Source organism: Vidua macroura, chromosome 3 (genome assembly GCF_024509145.1).
Source record: "Vidua macroura isolate BioBank_ID:100142 chromosome 3, ASM2450914v1, whole genome shotgun sequence".
In the NCBI taxonomy this organism is placed as follows: domain Eukaryota; kingdom Metazoa; phylum Chordata; class Aves; order Passeriformes; family Viduidae; genus Vidua; species Vidua macroura.
In genome coordinates this window covers 2654011-2672142 of record NC_071573.1, presented here as the reverse complement: position 1 = coordinate 2672142, position 18132 = coordinate 2654011, and the positions used below count along the sequence as shown (strand labels likewise).

Here is an 18132-nt window from a genome sequence, read left to right as displayed (position 1 = left end):
GAAGAGATGTGTGAGGAGTGACCAGCAGTGGGGTAAGAGAGAGGAAGTGGGGAGTGAGCCGGGAGCTGGCAGGAGGGGGCAGCAATCACAGCGTGTTTGCACGGAGTTGTCTCTAAGGAGAACTGATGCCTCTCCAAGTCAAGTTGAAAAGTTTACCGAGGAAAGGGACTGAAACAGAAAAGTGCGGGGGAACCCATGCAGAGAAGCGCCTTCAAGGGAAGGTACTGAGAACAAAGTTGGGAATGGCTGCGGGTGGCTGGTTGGGGAAGGAAGTGAATGATCTCCTGGGGTGGGGAGGAGGAGATGAAGCAGCTGGAAAAGGAGCAGGGGAGCATGGGCAGAGCCACTGCGGGCACAGCAGGTGGCTGCGAGACTGATGGGGGGCACCGTGAAGGTTCCCCACCCGAGCAGGGCAGTGCCAGGCCAGGCAGGGGGCCCTGCTTTCATCCTGCCATGGTGCACCAAGCAGAGCTTGCTGGGCCTGCAGCATTCCTGTTTGACACCTGCACCGCTCCCGGCAGAGGTGACCTGTCCTCAGGACAATCTTGCTCAGGCCACGGAAATGACAAGGTCAGCGCTGTAAGGAATGCAATGAAAATATCAAACAAAACCCAGCAGTGAAGAAGGGAGGATTTAAAGCAAGAATTGAGGCATTAGCCTGGTGATATCCAGAAGTGAGCTACCACTGTAACCTTCTTGGACTGCCATTTAGGAAGGGACCTTCATGTGTCATCTGTAGCACGGAGCAGATGTCACTGTCTAAATGGAAGTGATGACACCGGGATTTAGATGAGACTTCATCCAAAGTGGAGGGAGCCAACTGCTGCCTGAACAGAAACAGGAAAAGGCTGTTTTAGCCCCCTCCATGTGAATCCATGACTGAATATCTTTGATGTTAATTATGTGATTATAATGTCAAAATGAGAGTGCAGAAAATCTGCTCAGGTTCGGTCTACACAAAAGTGGAGCTGGGGGTAAAAAGAAAAGGAAAAAAGAAAAACGGAAAGGTGTGTACAGTTGTGTATTAGGACAACAGGAGCCTCTCCATGTTTTCTCAGAAAAGGAAGCTCAGGAATATGACCTTTAGCAAATACTAGGGTCCTCATATAAATGCTTCCCACAGCCAATATGACAATGAAGGTTACTCTCCATACAGCTGAGTTATTCCTTAGCAGAGTTAAATTGGTATTAATGAGGCACTAAGAAGGACAGCCTGACTGCTTAGCTGTGCTTCAGCCTGTCTCTCAAAGTCACTTGCTGGGTGATTTTAGTGGTTGCTTGGTGCTGCAAATTCCACTGCTGCTGCAAAGGCCTGATGCAGCCACTCAGCTTTACTCCTCTTGAAATTACCAAATTCAGTGTTAGGCAGAGCAAACTGGCCTTGACCAAAACATGCTGCTCTGCTCTTATTTAACTTCACACTAAAACTGCTGGACTTCTCCAATTGTCTGCTCAACAGCAAACTTCCAGCAGCTAATTCAAATAAGGAGAAATGATGTCTCTGGCATTTATTCCCCCACTGCACCCCCTGGTAGCTAAGCCCTCCCCACTGGAGCCAGGGAGCCAGGAGCAGATGAGTGGCAATTACAGACAGGTGAGGAAGGGGTGAGATTTCATCCACTGATGAAGAAGGGTAAAACCAGATGGCAGAGAAAGGACTTAAAGAGCCATGAAGGCAAAGACAATGCACAAAAGAGGAGGGAGCTGGACTGTGGCTTTTCTTAGGACCCAGGTCAGGAGGTTGGGGTGTCTCTGGGGAAAAAAGGGTGGTGTACACATCCATACATCATACCCAGGGCAAGAAAGCAGATAGCAAAGGAGGTGAGGGAACAGGGGCTGAGCACTGAGCCTGACACCAGCAGGAGTGTGATAGAAAGGCACAAGAATAAGCACAGTGAAATGGCCCCACCCCAGGTGGCTGCTGTTTCCCTTTGAGGCTTTCTGTCCACATAAGGCATATGTATCAGGGTGAGTACTTGGAGAGGCAAGGCTTGTTTCATCCTTAATTAGGCTTACTGATACTACACAGGTCTTTGGGCTTATTGAGGAGCCGAGATATACAGAACTATTCAGTATATTCAATCCATCAGACTGCCATTTTTATATAGCAGTTTGTACAGGTCAGAGCCCTTCATAAACCACCCAATGTCCTGAAAATTTGTCATTACACTGAATTAAGGCAGAGCTCTTTCTATAGTTCTGATAAAGTGGCTTAAATCAGGTTAAAAAAAAAAAAAAAGAGAGGCTCTTGAAGAAACAGGAGTCACACATGATAAATGAAAAAGGAACAAATCACAGGTCCCAGTATTATCTGTCTCAGAACTCCGAGGGAAATTATGGAGCTTGTAACAAAATCACGCTGTTAATAAAATTGATTATGAGCCTGGAGTGCCATATATCTATGAATCAACAGCTGAAAACAAAGGGAACACATTAGAGGGTATCTTTAAAATGAAATTACACCTCTGCTCATGTCATGTTATCTCCATGAGGACTGCCTGGATTCTGCAACCAGTTCCTCCTAAGAATGATTGCCTTTACTTGGAAAGAAAAGGCAAGAAGGTGTTTGTATAATATGCCTTGAGAAAGAATTTTGCAGTTGTGTGGCCGTGTTCCTCTCCAGCAGCAATGCTGGATTTAGACAGGAGAGGGCATTCATGACCAAGCATCTGAGTGTGCTGAGAGTTCTCCATTTCTTACAGGGAAGACATTTGAAAACGGTAACTTTTTTTTTTTTTAAATGATTAATAAAGGCTTATCATCCAAAAATAAATCTTCTCTAGACATCATGTACCAAAAGGAGTATAAATAATTACAAATTAAAGCCTGTCTAGTAAACGAATGTTTGAGGTGCCCTTAAGCAGCACTATCCCAAAGGCAGACAAAACCCCTGAAAAATCAGGAGGGTTTTGAACAGCATGCTAATCTTTCCTTCTCTAAAACTCTGGTGAGCTCTTAAAGAGACTGAACCAAGACTGATGAAACCCCAATGCTGCTCCTGGCTGCCATTTGTGAGCTCTGGCAGGATATCTGGTGGGTCTGTGCCTCAGTTTCTTCTCTTAAAAGTGGGATTAAATGTTAAAAACTTCCGTAAGCATAAAAATGACAACAGTGTTGGCAGGACACAGACAGTAGGTTAAGCTCACCATATCAAAGCTAGCCAGTCAGTATGAGTAACGCTAGTCACGGATATTTTTATATTTTTCCCCTTTTTCAGAAATGACTGAATTTTTTCTGTGCATACCAGGCTTTTTCACGCTGTTCGGCTGAGAGCGCTTGGATGAAAAGACACCTTCCCTAGGAATTCGTAAAAGAAATTACAGAAGGTGTGTTCCTAGGCCACAGGTGAAAACAGAAGTGTCCTGGTCAGCAGGAAGTGCCCTCTGCAACTTCCCTGTGCAGCTTGGAAAGTTGTATTCCCTTTCCTACTTCCTCCCCGGTGATACCTGTGTACTCTAAGTAGGTTTATCTGCTGTCCCCGCATGAAGGGAGCTGGCATGACCCGGTGACAGGCCCTTTGTTATTCACAACACAGAGGGTATCATTTAGAACACAAGGGGGGATGCCCACAGTGCCTTGTGGAAATGCAAATACAGACACATGCTGTCCACCTCAAGTGCAGGTAAGGATGATTTGCTTTGACTTTTGACTCGACTTTTCTTGTCCGAGTTGTGTCTCACTGTAGTTTTTGTTGGAACTGGGGTGGGGGGGAGGAGGAGGAATGTTTTAGAAGGTTTTCATCGAAAATCCTAGATTTAGTGTGTGTTTTTTATAGTAGTAGTACTTTAATAAAGTTTTTTTCCCTTTATTATTAAGCTTAAGCCTGCTCTGCTCTATTCCTAATCACGTCTCACAGCATTTATTTGGGAAGGTATATTTCCATAGGAGCACCAGCATTGCACCAGTGTCAAACCATGACAGTCTGCAAATTTTCCCGTGGACAGAGGCAAAGTCACCTGACCACCATCTGAGACAGCTGAGCAATCCTTTAGTACCAAACTCCCCGGCTCTCCTCCTTTTTGAAGTTAGGCGTGGAAACTGCTGTGATTCTAAGGCTCTTTGTAGCCCTGAGATAAACAGAGGGAGGTAGAAAGCAGGGAGCTCCTTTATGGAATTTTCTCGCTGCACTTGCACCTTTTAGAAGGCGTGCAGAGCGTGCTGGCAGGCGATGGCTCTGGGTCAGGCCTGACGAGGAGGTGGCAGCCAGCTGCAGGATCCCCATCTGCGACCTTCAGGGCCCAGCAAGAGCCTCAAGGCTGCAGCTCCTTCCTGCTATCTCGACAGGAAAAATAAAAAAAAAAGTCAGGAGAAGAATAAGGACACTTTTGGTATGCACTGGCCCAGGCAGTTTCAAATGAGCACTGTGATTTAAGGAAAAAAAAAAAAATGTGGTTTATTATTTAAATTATTCTGTAAGCAAAGCAACGTGGCTTGCCTTTTCCTCACAATGATGGAGGGCATACAGAACAGCTGAATATGCAACTGCTGTTTAATTCAAGACTTAAGCAGTGTCATTAAACATATTTTCTTGCAGAGAAAAATTACTTCAATAGCAAATTGCATTTGTCTCACTTGTGAAAACACAGCTTATTAAGGGTGTTGCTTCTTCTATTTTGTAGGTGTTAGTCTGGCTATTTAATTAAGGGTCTGACAGTATTTTCATTAAAATATTTTCATTTTTCAGGATGTGTAAGGCTTAAAAATTAAACTTAATGGGTGAGAATCCTTTCCACAAGCCAAACAGCACTGTAACGACATAGCTACCTAAAAAAAAAAAGAAAAACAAAGGAAAATGAAAGGAAAAAGAGATTCTATTTCTAGGTTCTCAGAAGCCTCAGGGCAACACCAACCGAAGGTGCATAAAGACCTAAGTATATCTTCTCCTACACATATGAGATTAATGAACATTTTTCCAGATTAGTAACTGCTAAATTAGTAGATCTCTGCATTAACATATGAGCAGATTGCTGCAAATGTAAGCAATAATTGAGTAGTTGTACCAGATTGCCGCTGCTTAACTGCAACACTTAGCTTCAGCTACCCCCGTTTAGGAGGTAATCACGACTTCAGGGTTTATTAGAGCAAAAATGATACGCGTTTGCAGCCAGCTCGCCTAGGCGCATTCCCACCCCCGGCAACACCTGCGGCTCTCCAGGTCGGGAAATCCTGTGCTCAAAAAAGGCGATGCTTCAGGCTGCAGCTTGCTGCCCAGACCGGACAGTGGCGGCTCACTCTTTCAGTTTTAGGGTTTTTAAAGTTCTGCCTTTAGCACGACGTGCCCCAGAGCCGGTTTTGGGGTGTGAGGGGAGCGCAGGAGCCCTGAGGGCCGGCGGGGCAGGGCCCGGGCGGGGCCGGCCGCGTCCGCCGGGCAACGGCGCCTTAAAGGCGGGCGGGGGCTGAGGCGGCGGCGGCCGCCATGGCTCACGGCAGCCCCGTGGTGAGTGGCTGGGCTGGGCTTGGTTAAGCTAGGCTCGGCTCAGCTAGGCTAGGCTAGGCTAGGCTAGAGGGATCTGGCCGCTCCTCCTTGCGGGACGCTGGGGACAGGGATGAGGATGATGAGGAAGTCGCCTCCCGGCCTGGCCAGGAACCTCCACCTGTTCGCTGGCGCGGGAAGCCCAAGGACGGCATTGAAAGCCTTTTTTTTTTTTAATTAAAAAAAAAAATCTGTTGAAAATGACCATTTGTGGGCAAAAGGGGCTGGCACTGGGTAGCCGCGGGGTGCGAGGGACGCTGTGGCAGCTCGGCGGTGCCAGGCAGGGAGGCAGCGGCCTTGGTGCCGCGGCGGGTTTTGGCCGCTGCTGCCTCGCCCTTCCTGGGGCTCCCTCAAAGCACGAGAGTCCCAGGGGAGCCTTGGAGGCTTTGCTGGAACGGGACGTGGATGAGCCACCCCACTGCACACGGGTAAAACCGGAGCTGGACAGTTCCCGCTGTGGATGGCCTGGTTCTGCCGAAGGAGTGCCTGCGTGCGAAGGGATTAAGCTGGAGTACAACAGCGCCTGTGCTGTAACCATTTTCCTCTGATTTGCAGGCATGCGGTGTTTGAATTTTACAGTTGCTGTGTGCAGTTTTTATAGAGCACAATAAATATTTGTACTCGCTGTAGCTTGGCAATCCTGGGGAGAGGAATAGGCCCGTTGAAAGATTAACATTTAGATTCTCTTCTGGATTAGCAGTGAAGGCAGAGCATTTGACATATGGGCTGATCAGCAGCTTTTAGTGTAGAGATACAAGAGCAAATTTTTTTTCCCCTCTTCATCTTTATAAGTATCCTGAAAAAGTGCTGGGGGACTCTGGATGTTGATAACCCCTGATAAGAAATTACACATGACTATGGTTGTTTTAAAGTAGTTGTGTTGGTTGCTTTTTGCAGAAAGTGTAGCATGTTACTTCTTAATACCTCCTTTTCTTTGAAAAGAACTTGTTTGTCATCTGAGCTTTAGAATAACTTTGGATAAGTAAAATATTAATTTGATATTTAAAAAAATATATTATTAATCCAGAATCTTGTAAGGTTTCCTAAAATATCTCAGCTTCATTTTTCACCTTGTGTAGGCTATTCTGATGGTAATGAGAGTCAAGATGAATAAGCTTTAAATTGCTAAAGGCTCATTATCTTACATTTGCACTGGAGTGTAGGAATCTTGAAGCTCATGTGTATCTGCTGTCCAGGTCTGACTGGAGGATTAGGATTTAATCACTGGCATGGACAGAAGAAAGAATAAAATGTTCTGTTGGAGCCCTATTGTAATGTAAGATGAGTGATCTGTATTGATAGAAGTAGTGTTCAAATTTCCACTTAGGTTACTGTGCAGCATCAGACTGTTTCCACAAAGGTAAAAAAAAAAAATCTCTATTACTTTTTGTGGGTTCCTTACATTCTGCTTCTGATGGAACTGGCAGGGTTCATTTTTAATAGCTTGTATTATTGGTTGGCCCTTAGATTAGGAGCAATGATTCTAGTATGATATAATGGGGTTAGACAAGCTTGTTTGAAAATACAGCACAGCAATGGTTTTTGAATGTTTCTAGGATTTTCTTAAGCATTTACCAAATTATTGGTAGTCTAAACAATAATTTGAGGCTCAAATCCAGTACTTTTTTAGGGTGTTAGATTTGAAAGAATGAGTGGACTTGCAGACCTTTGCATTTGTCATTCAGTTTATTAAACTGATCTGTTCATGCTGTTCAGTTTGTAACAGCACTTTATGAAGTGAGATTAGACTTTGTGCTATCTTTTCAAATGACTTAATGCTCCTCTTAACTTGAAAATATTTCTTTTTTTTTCTAATGAAGCCTGAACTATACAAGTCCATTATCGAAGATGTGGTTGAAGGTGTGCGGGAGCTCTTTGCAGAGGAGGGTGTAGAGGAGCAGGTTCTGAAAGACTTGAAGCAGGTTTGTTGAGTTCCCTTGCATTAACAGCAGTTGTGCTTGTGCTTTTCTTTTGAGATGATGGACCTGTCCATTTCTTTGCCCTCCTAAACATGCAAACTTTTGCCCTAATTTAGGAGTTGCAAATCCTGCAAGTGATATGGGGGCTGCTGGGAGTTGAAATTGGTTCGTTTTTGCTACCCTGTTTGTTGGATAGAATCAGTCAATTTACTCTTGGAAAAGCTGGGAATACCTGCTTATATTTTTTGATGCAGTTTGTTGTTAAAGCTGATGTTTGTTGACCTTAATAATCTTCCTGCAGCTTTGGGAAACGAAGGTGACACAGTCTAAAGCAACAGAAGGCTTCTTCAAACACAGCCACTGTTCTCCACGGTTCAGTCTGCAGCTGCCACACAGTTCTCACAGCATTTTGCAGACTTCAGCAGGTCAGATGTTGTTGGACACAGTGCATGCAATTTCAGACTATCTCGGTGATTCAGGGATGTTTTTGGAAGACTTGGAATAATCTTGGTTTGTGTATATATCTTATGCATATATTTAGCTTGATGTGGAACAGTAATTATTTGGAAGCAGAATTTGACCAGTAAATGATGAATTAAACTTTAATAAACGAATAGAATTGTGTCTACATGCTTTTGATCAGCTGCTCGTTTCCAGTGGCAAAACATGCACAGAGTTTTAGCCTCCTTGTCTGCAGTCCAATAGTGTAGCCCTTCAATTGCAAATTTACCTGCAGGGTTAAGCTCCTGCTTCCCCTTTTGATGTGTGCCCTGATGTTCAGAGGTTTTATGGCTCATTTGTGCCATGTAGTTCTGCTGTCAGGTTGGGGCTTAATCTTGTTCTCAGTTTGTTAAAATGTAATCCCTTGCTCAAACAGAAGAGAGGAAGCTTTTTAGTTTATCTTCCAGTTAGTTTTTCTAAAAGCAGCATTCCTGTTGCAGAGGAGTACTTGACTTTCACACAGTCTCTGACATCAGGACCTATTCTTCTTAATAAAGTCCAGCTGACCACTGTGGTATTGTTGTGGTAGAGTGTAGTACTCAGCTGAGACTTACCCCAAAGTGAGAGGCTGTTAGGACCTTTGCCCATGAAGGACAAACCCCATATGAGGTGATTTAATGAAAATCTGTGTTGCAGTGTATTTCAAGCTTGGGCAGGCATTCTTTATCAGTGGGGTTCTTTACTTATTTTCTTTTTTTTTCTTCCTTTTTTGTGTTTGTTTTTTTACAGTCTTCCTAGTTGAATGAACTGTTTCTGGAGGCAGGTATTTTATTAGTTTCACGTGACTAAAAGGAATGTACTTTTGTGTTTGCAGGCTATTGCAGGTTTTATATTTAATGAGCCTTACCTTCTTACTCTTAAGTTTTTAAAAGGCAATACTAAGGCCAGGCAGTGTGAGCAAATCTGTTTGTTTCCAAAAGGGGGCTTTGAATTGCCCCATGGCTAGAGATTTTCAAAGTAGTTAGGGCTACCTAAAGTGCTTGCTTCTAAAATCCCAGGAAAGTTTTCCCTTTGCCCTTTTTTCTCCCGTGCAATTCAGTATTGGATGCTGTTGAAAATCTTATCCTACTGTTCCTACTTTTTGCATGATTGGACTTGCTCTGCTGTGAAAAAAATACTTGCATGTTTTCCTCAAGTTGACAAGGCAATACTTGTGCTCACTAATGAGGATGAATTGAAGTTAGATTGCTTTAGTTTCACCCATGTTTGCTGTAAATTATTGAATGATAACTGAATCCAAGAAATTAATGTTTTTTGTAAAGTGGCTTTTTTTTTTTAAACAGCTTCTTATGTCATCCAGGCTGGCAGAGGTTTTCAGCATTTCACAGCAGCAAAACTGGTATGTAGCTGTAGTGATTATTTTACTTCAATTTTGATTATGTTGGACTCATAAATTTTTAAAGTTGTTTGCCAGTTATTAGGCTTAAGTAGGGAGAGTTACAACACTGCTGCTTCTGTTGGAGCAGTGAAGAAGGATGGGATGTACCAGCTGGTTCTGCAAAGAGTGAAGCCAGAAATGTTGGAAAGACACAGCTGCATGTATTTAGCCCATAGAATGAAAGTGTAGTGGAAATGCACAGCTACATATACTTTTTAAAGAAAAAAAATTATTACTGGTTGTTAAAATAGTGCATGGCTGGGAAATACTACACTGGTGAAGCTGGGAGCAGCATTATCTGTGAGGTGTAGAAATCATCCAGAAGGAAAACGAGTGTTTTTATAGTTGACAAGATCAGAATTCTGGGCATAGCAAAATTTCTTTGGGGACCAGCCACTGATTGCCAGAGCTTGATGAACTTACTGAGTGCCTCCTGAGCCTCAAGCTAAGTAGCTTGTCAAGTTGAAATGGAATATTGGGAAGATGTTTCCTGATTTAAAAGTTGGATTTCCTCAGAACTGCTAGATTGAAAGGGAGGTGTATATCCAACTCTTTGCTTCCCAGGAGGAATAGAGAATCTGAAGTGACTTCATAGGCCTAGGCAAACACAGCAAACCTGTGCTGTGTGGGGTAATGCATAAACTTAGGTAAAAGTGACTTTGAGTAGAAAAACACCTTTCTGGATGGTGGGTACATTGAGGGGATTATGGAAAAAGCTGCCTTAACAAAAAGGGAGTGTGATAGCTGGAAAGCAGGAAACACTTGGGGCAAGCCATTACTCTGTCAGTGCAGAATACTGTTCATCTGTCTAAATCTCAAAAGCATGATGCAGCTTTCCAGTGAAGATGACCACAGAGAGCCCCTCACTGGTGTTTCCCATGGATATTCCAGGTGTCCTTTCCTGCCTGAACCCAGCTCTTGTGTTGCAGGGGCCCCCACGAGTGGGTGTGACTCTTGCTGTCCCTTCGTGTGTAGCTTATCCTTTACAGATGCCAGCTGGAGTGATGCTGCAGCCAGCACCAGGTAAGGGTAACGAGGAGATGTCAAACCTTGCAGTGCTCTGGGGATGTTGAAAGAGTCCCAGGGACAGTAGATGAAACAGGTTGAAGAGAGAAGTTGAAGTGTAGGGTAGAGCTGGTCATTCTCCTCTTTGTTTTTGTAGTGGCTGTGTGGGGGAGGTAACTGCATTGATTAGTTGGTGTGTCAGTTTTACAGCTCGTAACAAGTGTTTTCCTTTGTCAGCCCAGACACGGGGTATCTCCTTCTCCCTGTCTCTCTGGGACAATCTGCTATGCTTTCAAGAAGCTAAAGGCACTGTGGTTCTTCAGAGACAAAATTGATTTCTTATTAAAATAAAATCCAACTATCCATTAACTTTTTGGATCCCATTCTTTTGGTGATAAAACTCCTTGTACTGTTTAGGTGTGATCATTGGAAGGCTTAGTTCAGTCATTGACTCTTCTCTCAAACAGCTGTTCTTTGATGAAAACTGATGTCTCTAGTTATCTGTTTCAGGTATAATTCCTGTTTTCATGAGACCTATAGACTGGTACCAGTGACTCTGTCTGTGTGAGCATGTGAGTGGGGAGAAGAAAAATCAAATGAAATTTAGAACTGGGTTCCGGCATCTGTTTTAACACTGATAGTAATAACTTTAAGCATTCAGTATTTGGAGTGGTTTTCTTAAGAAAAGATATATAAATTAGGGGTTCTTTGGTTTCTTTTAAACTAAAATAGGCAGTTTTTTTAGAGAGAATACCTAAATGTCCTTAAAGGGATGAACTCTCCCTGTAGCTATGGACTAGTTTACTGTTTCATCTTGTATTTCTTAGTTTCTGAAATGACATGGAAAAATTCAAAACCAGGGTATTTCTTTATTTATTTTAAATCCAGCATGTAGTTAAATTATTGAACTTACTGTCACAGGGTACTGTGTAGGCCAAACCCAAAAAGAGGTATTAAACATGATGGACTGGCTGGAAGCCATGATTCAGGAAGCTTCTGAACGCCTGATTTTCAAGGGCAGGAATTATGCTTGAGGAAAGTTTTGCTTTGCAAATGTCCTTTTTCTCATAGTTTGCCCTGGTGATTGCTCTTGTTTTCAGTGGTGACAGGTCAGTGGCCTGGATGAGCCTGTAGTTTCACCTGCTGAAGCAGTTTTGAACTCTTCTCTCTGCAGGACAACTTTACAAGGTGAATGTGCCTGTTGTGGTCACACAGGCCTCGGGAGATGGAAGCATTCTCCACTACCCTGTGCAGCAGATGTTTCATCCCCTTGGGCAAGCTTCAGTTCTGCAGGCCAGCCTTGCCAGTGTCACACAGCTGAATGCATCTGCTGCCCGTGCAGCTGGTGAAACACTGCAGCCCCAGGAGACTGCTGTCCAGCAGGCTGTGCTGTTTAAACCAAGCTTTGTGGAAAAACAACACCTGGAGACCTCTGCTACCTTGGTCCAGCAGCCTTCTGTGAGTCTGCAGGAGTTTGAAATTAATGCAGTGTTGAATCAGTGCAGTGAATCCACAGAAAAATTCCAGCATGACAACCTTCACACAGCTGTGTTTACTCCAGAATGCTCTGAAGGACTTTTTATGGATGAATCCTTGGCAAGCAGCTCAAGCAGTGTCCTGCTGGATGTGGAGGGGCAGCTGGACATGGAGCATCCTGAGCTGCTGCAGCAGCAGGTGTCTGATGATATCATTGACCTGATTATTGCAGGGGAAGGTTTGGATGAAAATGCATTTCTAAAGGATCAGGGCAGCATGGCTTCCTCTGACAAGGTAAGGCCTTTTGTTTCTCAGCAAATGAAAGTACATCTGTTAGAGATGGTTGTTTGGACACATTTCTAAGTGACAGCTAGTGCCTCTCTGTGAGAAGAACAAAAGTTGTTTTGATTTTATGGTTCAGGCTTAAGCTTGTTTAGAATAGCAGTAGCTGACTGCTTGTTTTTACATTAAGAATTTGTCAAAACTACTGCTAAAATACTGTGATGAGAATATCAATTTTAAAATACTGAAAAATGTAATGGATAGATAGAATGTATTAGACTTATTGATTACTTTTGAGATTCATGGCAGTTTTTTTGTGACTAAGCAGACATGAAAGACTCTTTGAGAACTTCAATATTCTGGCACTGATCTGCATATGGATACTGGTCAATTGTGGGCAAAGTGCTTTCACAAGATCAGCTGGGATTAATTTTAACTTGTAATGTGTGAAGAGCATTAAAGATGTACTGAGAATGCATTCAGGATGAAAAGCCAAATTTGATAAGTGAAAATCTCCTTGAAGAAAATATATTTCCTTGGGGAAAAAGTCCTGGGTAAACTAGAACTCAGCTGGAGCTGTGTGGGAAACTTGAGTGATTTTAATTAACAAGCTGCTTTCCTGACCTCATCCAATTTTAGTGCCAGAAATTACTTGCAGATGTTTGAAGTTCAGGCTGGCTTGGTGACTTTGAGTTGTAGTGTTCATATGTGATTGAGGCAGATTTATTAAATGCAAATTTAATTACAGTAATGCCCAATGTCTGTAAATAGAAAGTGTAATGTTGCTCATCTGAACTCTGATGGCAGCATGATGAAGGCTGACTGTAGTGAGAATGGGAGGTCAAAACCAAGCATTCCTTTCTTGAACTAGAAAGTGCATGTGGATGGGAATTAAGTGCTACAATAAAGATTTAATGAGAAACTGAAGATAGCTGAAACCTTAAAGCCCTTTTATGCTCCTGTGAATGCTCTGTTTAGGAATTCTATCACTTTTATGAACAGTAACTTGAAGTACTGAAATATTTACTGTCTCTCCCAGCTTTTTATATCTTATTTAAACAAAGCATTTTGAATGACTTGAGGGAGAGGGATCAGTTCATCTTGACTTTTATTTCAAAAATGAAAAATGTTATTTTTAGGGGTGGAAGAGTAGCTTCCTTTTTTTTTATGGGAGGTTTTTTTTTTTTGCAATAGAAATTCTAAGTGTCCACTTGACTGCCTTTGCTTTAGAGTTGTTTGAGTACAAGGGTGTTTAGAGAAAAGGGTAAGAAAATTTTTTTTCTGTATTGCTGAGGAATATTTGACCTGGGTTCCATTTAAGTTAGATGCAACACAACGTTTACAAATGTACTCGGGTTTTACAAGCAGTAGGACCTGAAACTCTCATATTAGTGCCCCAGGCTTGTTGATGTATTAAACAAAAATCTCAGGCTTTGTGCTGAACATGGGTGGTGTTGATTCACAAGCTGTCCCTGGTCTCTTTCTTTCTGTCCCACGGAACCCGCGGAGCAGACGGAATCGGATTTACCGCTGGAGAAAGATCTCTGCAGTGACATTGAAGGCATAAGCCAGCTTGATGGCACTGGGGATGTTTCTTCCAAGGAGCAAATACCACAAACAAAAGATAAAGAAGAGAATGAATTCATTGGCTTCATTGATTCGGAGGATCTAAGAGTTCTGGATGATGAGGAAGACTACGATGAAGAATGTGACAGTTCTTCAAACACAGAGTCCAGCTGCAGTGATGGGGACAATGAAAACCTCCAGATAGACATAGTTGAGGAGGTAATTTACTTTTAAACCTTTAGAAGCACATAACAGTATTAGATCTCTCTTGGCTGTTGAATTGTTGGACCTAGAACAGTTCCTGGTTAGTTTGATGCAGGGCATGCACAGTGAAGTTACAAACCTCTGGAGACAGGAGGTACTGCAGAGAAATTACTTGAAAGCACATTATGAGGAGTATGGACAAATGAAAGAACTGTTGGAAAGTAATTTGTTTATTGGATGAATTAAAATACTTAGCTATCAGAATTAAAGTTTTATTGTAAAACCCTGGCCTCAGTGGAATGGAGTTCTGCTTTTAACCTAAGTAAGATGTTTTTTAAAGAATTAGATTTAAATAAGATTTATTTAAATAAGATCAGGATACAAATCTAGGTTTCCTTTGCTTCTGAAGGACCACAGGGGATTAGACAGAGAACAATTAACAAGAACTTTGTTCTCCCTCTAATGCCCTGCATTTCCTAGGCTTTCCTTTTTCATAAAGATATGCAATTTTGTATCCTATAGGTTTGTTCACAAGAGAATCAACTTGTAGCATTTGGACTTCATATAAATACAACTTGACCAGTATTTCAGTTACTGGGGTCTGCTTTATCAGTTTTGCTTTCTTGACCTGTGTTTTTGTTTAGGGTGTTTTGGGTTTTGAGAATGCAAACATGTAAAAGGTACTTGTAAATGAGGTTGGTGCAACGTAGTCTTCACAGCCTCCAGGTCTTGATTTTTGCAATGGTAACTTTGTTGTTCTGGGTATGTTTGATTCCAAGTATATTCATTGCTATTCTGAAAGAGGTTATAAAACAGAATTTTAATCTCTAGGACCCCTTAAACTCTGGTGATGATGTCAGTGAGCAGGACATTGCAGACTTGTTTGACACTGACAATGTGATAGTTTGTCAGTATGAAAAGGTACAGTAATACACTTTTATCTTTGTTCCTTAATCATCCTAAATAATATCTGCAGCAAATCCATCTCTGCTCTCCTGTCAGTGCCTTTTGAAGAAACTCTAATGCTGTAATGGAGTGTTTAAATGATGTGTTTAGCTGACAATAGTCTGAAGACTTTCCTACTGTTTTCTGAAAAGAGGATAATCATAATGGCCTATTAAAGGAAAAGGGAACAACAAGTCTGGCAAAATCATGATTTGTAAAGATGCAAAAGCTTGTTTATTTCCTTAACTTTTAAGTAAGATCAACATCTCCGTGGATGTATGTAGGCATATTCAGCTGTGAATTAAGGCTTTTAAAAAGGATAACAGAAAGAAAGGTGTATGTACTTTCTTTTACTGTTTTTTTTATTTGTCTTTGGTATGAAAATCTCTCAGTGAGCACTACAGAATTTTGTTCTGTCTGAGAAACCAAGTAGTCATTAAGTGCCTTATTGTCCACCTTCATTTTAATGCTTAAAATTCAACCTTACTTTGAACTCCTGAAGATCAAATTGAGTCCTTTGAGCTATTGTTTGGTTTTGGATGCTTACATATTAGTAATTTAAAAGAGAAAAAAAGGGGCATATTTTAAAGCAAATATGGAAAAATGTGTCTGTAGTTTGTTTAAGATTTAAGAGTGTGCCTTGACTTTTTTTTAAATATTCTTTCAAAAGTGACTAGAGAACTTTTTGTGTGTGTCTAACTCGGCCTGTAACTTTTTGTGTGGTTGTCTGTGGTTTAGGAAACAGTGAGGTGCTAAGAAAATTGTCTTTATAATTTGTGACAGATTGACTGTTCCTGAGACCAGTAATTTTGGAAAGTTATAGGGATATGTGTAGAAAATGCCTCTGAAATGAAGCCATTGGTGTCTGCATTGTATTGAAAGGTACACCAAGTTTTGCAGCTTCAGAACTCAGACCTTACAGTTGCTATAGGTAGTGCATACTGTTATCTAGAGCAAGTTTTGTCTGAAATAAGCTAAAAAATTGCCTGAAAATCTAAAAGAAACTACTAGGAAGGTCAGCGTTGGGCATGCCTTATAGGAAATTTAATATCAGATGTTATTAGAAATTGGGAGTCACAGAAGCTGGGGAAAGATGTTGGTAACTTTCCCCTTTGCAATACAGGTTTAATAAAACATGTAGGCCCAGTAGAAAGTAAATTAAACCAGTTATGTCTTTAATTTCCTTATTACCATTAAGACAATGTTCTTGGTAAAATTGCTGTCCCATTTCTTTTCTGGAATTGAAAACTGATGCTGACAATTCAAAGGATTTTCTAGGGCTATTTAAAATTACTTTTAATATTAAACAGAACTTTCTGAAGTATGGATCTCCTTGCAGGCACTTAAAAAGAAACAACATGCACATTCTTTTTCTTTTTTTCATAGCAATATTTGCCTTTAAGCCAAGTTTTGATGCTTTTAGCCTGTTCCTAAGACCTCTGTGCATGCAACATTGCTTTGCCATGTGAAAAGGAGAACATTACATTTTAGTTAAGGTACACTGGTTTGCAAGGTGTGCTGTGTTTTGGGATTGCCCTGTTACTGTTCTCTTGTCCTGCTGGTGTTGAGCTGTCATAGGTAACAGTTTTTAGGGGGAAGTTGTGGGACAGGATGGGATAAGATTCAGGAGGTTTCTCTCTTTGTGGGGGCAGGGAGTTCCTTATAAACAATTGAAGTATAATGCTTCCATTGAATATTCCATTGAATATTTTGGGCCGTAAGGATTTTAAAATAAAAACGAGCTGTGTAAATCTTGCTGGGTTTTTTTAATGATTGGCCTAATTTATATCTGTGATTTCATTAATTTTGATTATTATTTTTTACCAGATACATCGAACTAAGAACAAATGGAAGTTCTACTTAAAAGATGGAGTGATGTCTATTGAGGGTAAAGACCATGTTTTTGCAAAAGCCACTGGAGATGCAGAGTGGTGAAACTTCACTCCAGTATGTCCTTGAAGGCTGTGGCATTATTTTCTTATAAGCCTTCTGTGAAACAGTTGGACTTTGTGTTGTTGTGCCATTAAAAAAAAAAAAAAAGAAAAAAAAAAAAAAAGAACCAAACCCCAAAGCAGCAAAGCTGTGATGAAAAAATATGCAAAAATCTGTGTTGGTAATTTGTAGTGTTAATCTGATTAGTTTGCAAACTAAACCACTGTCTTTGCTGTTCTTTTCTGATTTTTAAAATTTTTTCCAATGAAGAAGCATCATTGGAATGAATAACTTTAAAGCTTGAAATGTTATATCTGTTCGTAATTCAAGAAGGTAAAGAAATATTAATAATTAGTAAAGAATGACTTATTGATTATAATCAAATAAGTTTTAGTTCTGTTATTTTTTCCCCAGCTCTTAAAAGCTGAGGTATGACTTGAAATATAAAATTACACTGTTGTGTTATTCTTTTCAAAGACACTTGACTTGAAAAAAAAAAAAGCAATATCTTTGCAAGTCTGAAACCTGTAGCTGTTTCAACTGCACACATCTCTTGATTTTTTAGTTGCTTTGTGTTTTTTGGACTTCATTTTAAAGACATGCACTGTAGATGCAATAAGGGAAATTTCTGGGAAAGATCCTGGAACTCTCAATATATGAGAATTATTATTGTTTATTCTGTACTAGCTATGTCTACTGAGATGCAATGAGTAGTGTGATGTAATATTAAAATGTGATTTATTTTCACTGTCAATGTGAAGTCATTTAAGTTTGCTACTGTACATTTCCCCTTTGTTCTAGAACTACACACCAGTAAGCTGTGAATGATACAAATTGTGCATAATAATAAAAGTGTCATCTCATACACATTTCTAGCACAGAGTTGTTTTTGTGCTCCCTCAGTATAAACTCTCTTAGAGAAATGGGTACAAAGCCATGCACGTGGCAGTGAGAACTGCATTCCTCCCAACTTCAACTTTTTGTTAGTTTTTCTAGAAATTAAGGTCCAAAAGAAGCTTTGGGCCCTTGTCTTTCAGAGCTGCAGCTTTTCCCTGGCTGGCTCCTTTTCCTTGTAGGGCAAGATGGGCAATTCCATGGTAAAGCTGTAGCCAGGCTGCCTCAGAACAGGATCATCCTGCTGGAAGGGCAGTGCTACACTAAGGCACACCTCCCCTGTGGCTGCTGCTCCCTTGTCTGCTGGAATGAGACACTGTGAGGCATTTTGCTTATCTCTAATTCCTGAGAGGGTGCAGAGGCTGGGAGAAGGGAAAGAAAAATCTGAGAGTGGGAGAGAATGAATGTATGGAAGAAATGAAGGGAAAAACCCCAGCCCTTGTTCATAATGGAAGTAGTTCTTCTTCTATTGCATGCTTATTCTGATGCATCTGCTACTGTCCAGTATCAAAGACAGGACACTGAACTAGAGCACTTGAACCAAGTGTGACATTCCT

The 18132-nt window shown here is 41.3% G+C and overlaps 1 protein-coding gene across 5 annotated transcripts; it reads left to right on the top strand.

The window, feature by feature from the left end:
- Positions 1-5065: 5065 nt before the first annotated feature.
- On the top strand, positions 5066-17548 carry GTF2A1L (general transcription factor IIA subunit 1 like). 5 transcript variants are annotated; one of them, XR_008436354.1, is made up of 10 exons: positions 5066-5437; positions 7294-7395; positions 7694-7817; positions 9177-9232; positions 10201-10294; positions 11451-12046; positions 13547-13819; positions 14636-14725; positions 16136-16245; positions 16577-16664. XR_008436354.1 is itself a non-coding variant. In XM_053973852.1 (9 exons), the coding sequence occupies exons 1-9, from the start codon at positions 5417-5419 to the stop codon at positions 16682-16684; spliced, it is 1464 nt and encodes a 487-aa protein (XP_053829827.1). In that variant the 5' UTR covers positions 5067-5416; the 3' UTR covers positions 16685-17548. The 5 variants fall into 5 exon arrangements, 2 of the variants coding, with proteins under 2 accessions (XP_053829829.1, XP_053829827.1); XR_008436355.1 differs by lacking the exon at positions 16136-16245 and adding an exon at positions 15533-15631 and having other exon boundaries at positions 16577-16663; XR_008436356.1 differs by lacking the exon at positions 16577-16664 and adding an exon at positions 15533-15631 and having other exon boundaries at positions 16136-16221.
- The last annotated feature ends 584 nt before the right edge of the window (positions 17549-18132 follow it).